Source organism: Neltuma alba, unplaced genomic scaffold, assembly GCF_004799145.2.
Source record: "Neltuma alba isolate B1F8T4 unplaced genomic scaffold, ASM479914v2 tig00010423_pilon, whole genome shotgun sequence".
In the NCBI taxonomy this organism is placed as follows: Eukaryota; Viridiplantae; Streptophyta; class Magnoliopsida; order Fabales; family Fabaceae; genus Neltuma; species Neltuma alba.
Genome location: NW_021635324.1, coordinates 84,418 through 94,622, shown reverse-complemented (window position 1 = coordinate 94,622; position 10,205 = coordinate 84,418). Strand labels below are relative to the sequence as shown.

Genomic DNA, 10,205 nt, shown 5'->3' with positions numbered 1-10,205 from the left:
AGGTTGATTTGCTAACAGACAAGTGGCCAGAGTTTATATCAGCGGCATATGGAACATTTCAAGTGTTGAAACACCATATAGACATGCTTCACCAATTCCATATCCAGCTTTATATTTTGAATAAGATTCACATGATCCATCGTATGATCAGTGGCCCATGAATCAATAGTCCACATTCTCCCATGGTGAATAGTATTTTTGGAGCTAGGATTACATTACCTGTGTATGCAATATCACCAGAGGCTACCAGTTGGTCTTTATTGTCATGCTTGTAAAGTAATGTTTTTGAGAAACTCAATCACCTCCTTGCTGAGTTTATCATTAAATTCTGGTTTGCAATCTGCAGTTGTTGCAAGTGCCTTTGTGTTGTGCTTGCCTCTCACTTTATGATTGAGTGGCTTTCCATGGAGCTACCGGCAAACATCTTTTGCATGGACTGGCTTATGACAATGATCACACCATTTGCCATTTCTTTTCCCTCTACTGCCATCTCTTTGGAATCCTTCGGAGAGCATAGCTCCAGATTCAGCTTCAGTAGAATGTGGCTGTTTGATTGAGGTCAGTTTCTTTTGACTTTCCTCTTGCTTGACAATGAAGAAAACTATTATACTAAGAAGCTTGTCTTCGCTCAAATCTCATCAAAAGTTGGATTTAGGCCAAGTGGGATCTTTAAGTTATTTCCTCCTCTTTATTTTTGGCATAGATTTGTGGTTAGTGGTACACAACCATTCATGAGTGCCATATAGATCTAGCTGCTGCCATAGAATGACAAGGTTATTGCAATGTAACGTTCAAATTAACTTCTCAGGTTATGTAAGCTTGCTTCAATTTCCAAAATCCCTGATTGGTTTGAGAGATGCAAATATGTCTTTTGCAGCCTCCCATGCCTCTTGTGCTGACTGGAACTGAGAAATTGGCGCTGATTTCAATGGTCACTGAATTCACCATCTATGACTGAATAATCAATCAAATCTTCAGCTTCCCATTGAGCATAATTCACATGAGTAGGAGAGGGTTTGTTTACTGTTCCTGTCAGATACCCAAATTTCCCTTTGCTTGTGACATAGATACACACTCCAACAGCCCATTGAAGGTAGTTATGGCCATTTGAATGATGAATTGTAATGGCAGAAGTATTGGTATTGCGTGGTGCTTGGTGACTTGTGACTGGGATCACTGGCAGTGATGATGTATTTAATGTTGAAGAGTTAAAACCACCCTAGCTATTAACTTTCAGCCCTAAGCCGAACTGGATCACTGCTCCCATGCCATGTTGGATCATATGCCAAAAATTCTGGTTTATTCACGTATGCATTTGTACACTTTATAGGAGTACAGCTCTAGTTTTACAGTTAATACTAGGATCTGGCCTAATTTCTGCAAAATCAAATCTCGTATCCTAAATGCAGAATCAATCAGAATTGGATCTCCTATATTGAACGCAAGATTAGCTGTCGGACTTAGGAAGATTACAGTTTAAAACCCCGAAACTGAACATAAGAGAGCCCAAAGAGTTGGGTCCAAAGAGGGCCTTCATCAGTGTCAACAGTTTGATCTCATTGAATTTGACATGGGAAGTCCTCCTATCCTCAGGCAGTAAACCCTGCAATTGGAAGATATTTTATGGAAAGAGATTCTTTTATAGATAGATTTACACCGCTGGGGGGGATTAGGGGTGAGAGAGACCAGTGGCTACACGCTACTGTAGAACTAATTTGTCCATGATCCCATGACAAATATATGGTAATCTAAATCAAACATATAACTTGGTGCCAAATTTTTACGTTTTCAGTGAATAGTCTTTACTGGGTTGGCTCGGACCCATACTATTCTGCTCTGCCTACTATATCAGGGTAGCCAAGGTTGGGCAAGCTGAGAAATGCAGCCTAGTGCATATCTACGGGAGGGCACTAGGTCAGGAAAATACCTTGCATGCTGCAATCCATGCACCCTTTTCCTGCAGCTGTGTGTCCAAGTTATTTTCGTTGAATTATTAATATTGGCTTTCCTTTTTTTCTTTTTTCCTGGGTCAGATTAATAGTAGCTTTCTTATTGTAAATATTTTGTCAAGAATATCCTGATGGATATCTGGTTGTATGGGAATTTTTGTATGGTAGAATGAAAGATGCTGAGTCATGTTGGGTTGACTATTAGGTTTGTGCATTATTGCTAAATTACTTCTGTGGTGTTAAATGATTCACGTTGAATCTTTGTAAGTGGATTCTGTGCAAATAAGATCTTGGTTAAGGTTCTTCACTAATCTTGGAAGGATTAAGATGGGGAGTAAGCTGGATTCCTGCCTAATGTTTCTTATTGTTGAATAGAGGTTTTCTCCCCTTCTCTGGATTATGGTTTTGGAGATATTGACGCATTGTCGCTTTGCATGTCAAATTTGCTTAGGATTTTGGTTTTTATCATACTGGAGGCATTGCAAAAGCGTTTGTATTGTTGGTTTTATTTGTCATTTGGATAATCTACAGTATGAAGCCTGAAAGGATTATGTTACCGAATTCTTGTTTTATTTAGTGTTTGTTTGTGATCATCATTTGTTCATGCACTGGCCATCGTGGATGTCGTTGTGTTGTGATGTTTCTTTTTAGATGTATAATTGTTCATGTTGATTTCTGGATACCCGACCTATTTTGTGCGCTGACCCATTCTATTGTTCTATACAAAGGTATGTCAATGTATTCTATTACTTGGCACATTGGCATGGTACCTATAAATACACCTCTTTCTTATGGTTTTGCTCCACTGGATGTGCAGGTCTTCCATATCTGGGCGTGCTTTGGGCATGTCATGGGCATTTTCTTTTAAAGATAGAAGAGGAGTGTCTGTTCATTTAGTTTCTGTTCACAATCTAATTTCTAAACATATGTTTTTGAGATGGGTTCTCGAGAAAGGCCATTTTTTGATCTCAATGAACCACCTGTAGTGGATGATGATGATAAGGATGACCCCTTTTGTTTTCAGCCTCAAAGGACACTTCCATCTATAAATCCTCATGCTCCTGACTTGAATGTGGCTTCAGCAGGAATCCAAGGGATAGTAAATAATCAGGCCTTTTCACACGCATCTTCTATCTCTGGATTTCAGCCTTTTGTTCGGTCGAAAACTACCTATGTTGCTGAGAAAGATACTGAACTGATGAGAGCAGGAGATCAGAAAACAAATGATTGCTCATCATCTAAGGATAGTAAAGATGTGGATGAGAGAGGTATGAAGCCAAGAGTACATAGTTCAGCTAATTCTCAAATAGTGGAGAGAGAAGAAGGGGAATGGTCTGATGCTGAGGGATCTGGTGATTTTAATGGCTGTAATAATTTGCCCCAACAAAGCAAAATTTCAGAAGAGCAAGCAGTATCTGGAATGGCAGAGGGATGTGTTACAGTAGCAGCAGACGATAATTCTAACAATATTAAATTCTCTGATAGTGCACCTGTTGAAAAGAGTAGTCGTGCTTCTGTTGATGTCGAATCAGGTCCTTGTGAACAAAAAATTAACGGTATCAATTCTGAATGCAGTGTAAAAGGTGAGTCTTCTACAAATGCATCTGATGAACTTAGTACAGTTCCCAAACAAAAAGAAGTGAAAGGTATTGAAGCAATCCATGCTCTTAGATGTGCAAACAACCCCGGCAAGAGGAAAATGGACCAACGCAAAGAGGAAATGTTGGGAAAGAAGCGTAATAGGCAAATTGTGGTTCTTAATTTGGAAGATGCGATGCAAGCAGGTTCTATTAAAACCTCAACACCTAGAAGGCAGAGTTCCTCATCATCTGCTATAATTCGTGGTGCAAAGGAAGTCCGCAATATTCCTGCACAAGTTGATCGTGTTGGAATAGTCAAGGATCAGAAGCATGTTGACACATCTTCTAATGAAGGTGGCACCTATGCTGATGCTTATGAGCCTAAATCTGACTGTAATGGTGATAACTCTGAACTACTCAGCCAGCCTAAGAGGCAAAATAATGAACATGTACATTCCACGGAGGTCAATTTGAATCCTGTTTCAAGGCAGAGTTCATGGAAACAGTCAACTGATTTGAGGCTGCAGAAAAGTGTATCAGTTTCTAATAAAAAGTTGGCATTGACCGGTCAAAGCTCTGGTGATATGAAGCCTGTAAATAAAAAGCATTTTTCTATCAAGAAGCAAACTGCTGTGACCACCCTGTCTCAGGACACGTCAGTAGAGCGCCTTATACGTGAGGTGACCAGTGAAAAGTTTTGGCATCACCCAGGTATAAAGTAATTGAATAGTTTATTAGTGCAAGTGTATGTTGTGTTAATATTGATGTTCTTTTCATGATCTTGTTGGATTTGGAATTTTAGTTCCTCTGCACTCAAGTTGTTTCTGATTTATCGTATTGGTGCTCCCTTCCTCCAGTTATCACACTGTGAGTGTCATAACACTTGAGAGACTTCCAAAGGTGATGACAGTTGTATTTTAGAATGAAGTTTTGATTTGAAATATATAGCTACGGTTGGTTTACATGAATTTTTTATGTAACCCAGTCACCATCACATGCCTCTTCGGTGTTATGTTTCTCAAGGTGGATTGTTTCTTCATAAAGAAGAAAAGATAACGGATGGAGGGGTAATCTAGAGCTTTACTTCAATCTGTGTTAATTATCACAATGGCCTTTTTACATGTTCAGTATGTTAACTGCATATTTTAATCCATGCATGGAATGATGGAAACCGATTTTATTTGCTCACTTTGGATGTTTGAGGCTAGTATCTGAAAATTATGTATCGACTTAACACGCCGTGCAGTCAAGCCATTGATTTAGATTGTCTAACTACCTTCAGTGGCTTGTTGACCTGAATTTTTAACAGCAAGTGCAGTTACAATACAACATGTGCAGTTTAAATTTCCTTAGACGTCTTAAACATGCATGATATTCATATGAAAACTGCTGGTTCCAGAGCTTAAAGGACATTTAAACTGTGGAATCTGTTAAAATTAGATGGATACCACGTTCTGTGTGAGTTAAAATGATGAATTCAAGATTATATTGATAGGGTTGATGACAAAATATACAAGGGAGAATTATCAAAAGGTTCCGAGAGAGAAATTTAATTACCAAAAAGTCCCAATGACAAGTGACCAGCCTGAACTACTTCTTATTATTTTTTCTTTTTAGAAATTGTTTACTCCTCACTTGTCAATGGACTTTAAGGTAATTAAATCTCTTCTTGCGGACCTGATTGTAATTCTCCCAATTTAGTAGAACCATTGTGGAGGATTTTCAAAGTGTTTATTATGGTTTCATATAGCTCACTTCTGATGCTGCTTGGTCAAGGCTTTCTCATGTTGTAAATATTATGGGATGTTAGGTAACATGCAAATGCTGCTCTAGTAAAATGATCAGGCTTCAACTTTTTTATCTCTCTAGCTACACATTCAGTATTTGTTAGCACATCGTTGGAGTTTATCTTTTTCTATTGGTAGCTGATTGGAATAATTTGAATCAGAGGAAACTGAGTTACAATGTGTACCGGGCCAATTTGAATCAGTAGAAGGGTATGTTAGAGTGTTTGAGCCTTTGCTTTTTGAGGAATGCCGTGCTCAGCTATACAGTACTTGGGAAGAATTAATAGAGACGGTATCAAGGGATACTCATATAATGGTGCGTGTGAAGGCCAATGAGCCTAGAGAAAGAGGTACTCTTTAACTTTCCCTTGTTTTACACTAGAATGAGATTTATTTTTTTGGGTGACCAACTTGATTGTTCCATTGTTGGTGACTTCTTGGTACTAAGCCATATTCCATGTCTGTGATGAGGACTTTGTTCTTGTCAAACTTACACATTAATTTTGCTGTGTATTTTTGGCATGTTTGGGTGGAAACCAAACCATAGTTTTAAGAGTGATTTTACGATATGCAAAATAAGTGTGTGAGAGGAGTTTTTGGGTTAAACCAAAAGCCTTAGCCTTGCTCCAACAATTGCTTCTTTTATTTCTCATTTGTATATTTTTGTTTGTGATGGAAATTTCGTTTATTTGACTTGTTTCTGCATTATCTCATAGGTTGGTATGATGTGAAAGTTCTTCCAGTACATGAAACCAAATGGACATTCAAGGAGGGTGATGTTGCAATTCTTTCATTTCCTAGGCCTGGTTCAGGTTTGTTAGATTTCTAGTAGGTTTCTTGTACAGTTTTTTAGTTCAACTAATTTGATAATGGAACTTTGTCAAGCAGTTAGAGCCAAGCGGAGCAGTGCATCTTTACAGGGTGAGAAAGAACCAGATACTGGACGTGTAGTGGGCACAATTAGGCGACACATACCTATAGATACCCGTGATCCTCCTGGTGCAATTCTCCATTACTATGTTGGGGACTCTTATGATCCTAGTAGGTAGGTCTGCCACCATAGATCTCGCCTTGTTTTTAATTTTTTGTCTGTGGTTGGTTCTATTCTTGTATACTTGAATATGGTGGTTGTTCATGGCAGGCTCGACGATGATCATATCATAAGGAAGCTTGAAGGAGGAAGCATATGGTACCTCACTGTGCTTGGTTCTCTCGCTACAACACAGAGGGAGTATGTTGCTTTACATGCATTTCGTCGTTTAAATGTGCAGGTATAAGCTGAAATGTGTCTTGATATCTAGTAGTCATGGTTTAACAATTCTTAATCTTTGTTATTAATGAATTTTGATTTTGCAGATGCAAACTGCAATTCTGCAGCCAAGTCCTGAACATTTCCCAAAGTATGAGCAACAAACACCAGCCATGCCAGATTGCTTCACGCAGGGCTTTGTTGAGTATCTGCACAGAACCTTCAATGAGCCCCAGCTTGCGGCAATCCAATGGGCAGCAACGCACACTGCTGCTGGTACAAGTAATGGGACTACAAAGAGGCAAGATCCTTGGCCCTTTACCCTTGTTCAAGGACCTCCAGGAACAGGAAAGACGCATACAGTCTGGGGAATGCTAAATGTTATCCACCTGGTGCAGTATCAGCATTACTATACATCCTTGCTTAAGAAACTAGCCCCTGAAAGCTACAAGCAAGCTAATGAGAGCAATTCAGAAAATGTGCCCATGGGATCAATTGATGAAGTTCTTCAAAACATGGACCAGAATCTCTTCCGTACTCTACCAAAATTCTGCCCCAAACCAAGGATGTTGGTTTGTGCTCCTTCTAATGCGGCAACTGATGAGCTTCTTGCACGTGTTCTTGATCGCGGATTTATTGATGGAGAAATGAAAGTTTATAGACCTGATGTTGCTCGAGTTGGGGTTGATTCTCAGACACGCGCTGCACAGGCAGTTTCTGTTGAGCGTAGAACTGAACAGCTTTTGATTAAAAGTCGTGAAGAAATTCTAGGGTGGTTGCATCAATTAAAGAATCGTGAGGCACAGTTATCTCAGCAGATAGGTTGTCTTCAAAGAGAACTTAATGTTGCTGCTGCTGCTGTTTTTTCACAGGGCTCTGTAGGTGTTGACCCTGATGTTCTCATGGCCCGAGACCAGAATCGAAATGCATTGCTACAAAACCTTGCAGCTGCTGTTGAAAGTAGGGATAAAGTTTTGGTTGAGATGTCTCGCCTTCTTATTTTAGAAAGTAGGTTCCGACCTGGTAGTAGTTTCAATTTGGAAGAGGCCCGTGCTAATCTGGAGGCTAGTTTTGCCAATGAAGCTGAGATTGTTTTCACAACTGTCTCTAGCAGTGGTCGTAAGTTGTTCTCACGCCTTACCCATGGTTTTGATATGGTAGTTATTGATGAGGCAGCTCAAGCTAGTGAGGTGGCAGTTCTCCCTCCCCTCTCTCTTGGTGCAGCTCGATGTGTTCTTGTTGGAGATCCCCAGCAACTTCCTGCCACAGTTATCAGCAAGGCTGCTGGCACATTGATGTACAGTAGGAGTCTTTTTGAAAGGTTCCAACAGGCAGGGTGCCCAACAATATTGTTGTCCGTGCAATATAGAATGCATCCTCTGATCAGAGAGTTCCCCTCTCGTTACTTTTACCAAGGACGCCTAACTGATAGTGAAAGTGTGGCTAATTTGCCTGATGAGGCATACTACAAGGATCCTTTACTTAGGCCTTATTTATTTTTTGATATTAGTCATGGACGAGAGTCTCACAAGGGTGGATCGGTTTCTTATCAAAACATACATGAAGCACAATTTTGTCTCCGATTGTATGAGCATCTTCAGAAAACACTGAAATCTTTGGGCATAGGAAAAATCACTGTTGGCATAATTACTCCTTACAAGCTGCAGTTGAAATGCCTTCAGCGTGAGTTTGAGGAAGTGTTAAATTCAGAAGAAGGAAAAGATATATATATTAATACTGTAGATGCTTTCCAAGGTCAGGAACGTGATGTCATTATAATGTCTTGTGTGCGGGCATCCAATCATGGGGTTGGCTTTGTTGCTGATATTCGTCGGATGAATGTTGCCCTTACCCGTGCAAGAAGAGCTCTTTGGGTACGGATCTGTTTAGAATTTGTTTTTAATGATAAATTCTTGTTTGCATTGACATTATGAACAAATTTACAGATTTGATGAGTATTAGAGGGTGTTAATTTTTACAGGTCATGGGAAATGCCAATGCACTGGTGCAGTCTGATGACTGGGCTGCATTAATTGCTGATGCAAAATCCCGAAATTGCTTAATGGACATGGATTCTCTTCCCAAGGACTTTGTGGTTCCCAAGGGTCCTGCTTATGCACCATTGCCTGGTAAGGGATCCTCAAATATGAGGAGCTTGAGATCAAGTGGCCCAAGATTTAGATAAGTAGACATGCAAATGGGCCAAGGACAGCATCTGAAGATGAAGAGACGGCAGGCACATAATTAAACTTCAGAAATGGTTCTCACCGCCCCTTAAGATATTCAAAGGAGAACTCTGGATATTTTTAATTGTCCAGTTGATAAATCTAAGGATGCCTGGTGTCTTGGTATCCTGACGAAGCAAATGGCAGCAGGAAGTGCGGGAAAAAGATGTTTATCCAAAGTTTGTTGCAACTGACTTGTACATACTCTTATTGTTTTAACAAATAATGTGTTCTTTCATATTTGAAAAACAGAAGTTAATCGCTACCAAGTGAAAGAAGAAAGGAAATATTGGGTTACCAACCTCTTTAATGGGTGGTTGTGTTGCGGAAAGTTCAAGCTCTCGACAGGTTTAGTATTTTTATCCTTCGATTTTGACATTTATCTAGAAATTATTGTCTGTCAAATGGCATAATACACATTTCAAAGTGAAAAGGAGAAATCATGTATACTCAGCCTTTCAGGAAGTTGAGCTTTGTCTTTCTCTTCCCCTTTTGTGATGTGATATTTGATCTTTTCTGCCTGTGCAGTGCATATCAATTGAGACTTGAACTGGTAAGTTTTCCTCTAATTTTCTTGACAATCTTGAATGTAATGGTATTTAAGTGTGGGCACTGGGCAGCACTTTCTTTACATTATTGGGTTTCGTACTTTAGAACATTTGAGTAATGCATATACGAGTGTTTTACCTGAAAGGGAGCTATTAAAAAATAAGAGCGAATTTGCTTAATGAAATAAATGATATTTGTTTGCTTAATTTGCTCATCCTGGTCTTCGTACAATGGGTGTTTCGATACATTATTACCATTTATATTTTAAGGTGTCTGGTGACGACTAAAGTATTATAGATTGGTTGGGACATTATTGTATGGATCTGTTAATTGATATTAGAGGCCGTAGATGGCAGTTTGAAGAAGAATTATATACGAAGGATTTTAATGAAGAAATAGAATGACGTGTCACAGAGACTTTAATCTTGATGGAAACCGAAGAGTCCTGGTAAAATTACTGTTATGGTAGTAATCTTTGTTATTGTATTAATGACTCGTAAATGATAACTGATTATAAATTTTCTATATTGATATATTATAAGAAAATGCTGTTAGATAAAGTTTCAGTTTTCACAAAACGATATAATACAGAACTAATTTTAAGAAGTTATGGTTCCGGTCTTGTATATAATGAGCAAATAACAAGCATGAAGATAGAAAAATTCGTTGAAGGCATTTACTCTTCACGTCACGGTCTAATATTTTCCCCAAAAACTGTTCATATTAATTTAGAATTTTCACCAAATGTCTAATTTAATAATACTCAAACAACTTTATATTTAATGAATGGCGTGAGGGGGATTTTTTTTAATAAGGTAGACACGGGTAATTAATATTTTATAGGAAAAATTGCAAAAAGAGACTTT

General features: G+C 38.8%; 1 protein-coding gene across 1 annotated transcript; it reads left to right on the top strand.

The window, feature by feature from the left end:
* Window positions 1-346: 346 nt before the first annotated feature.
* LOC114756536 (helicase sen1) lies at window positions 347-9,276 on the top strand. Its single transcript, XM_028945486.1, has 8 exons — window positions 347-558; window positions 2,767-4,240; window positions 5,478-5,666; window positions 6,033-6,128; window positions 6,205-6,361; window positions 6,458-6,587; window positions 6,673-8,439; window positions 8,547-9,276. Exons 2-8 carry the CDS (start codon window positions 2,887-2,889, stop codon window positions 8,748-8,750), a joined length of 3,897 nt encoding a protein of 1,298 aa, XP_028801319.1. The 5' UTR covers window positions 347-558; window positions 2,767-2,886; the 3' UTR covers window positions 8,751-9,276.
* Window positions 9,277-10,205: the final 929 nt, after the last annotated feature.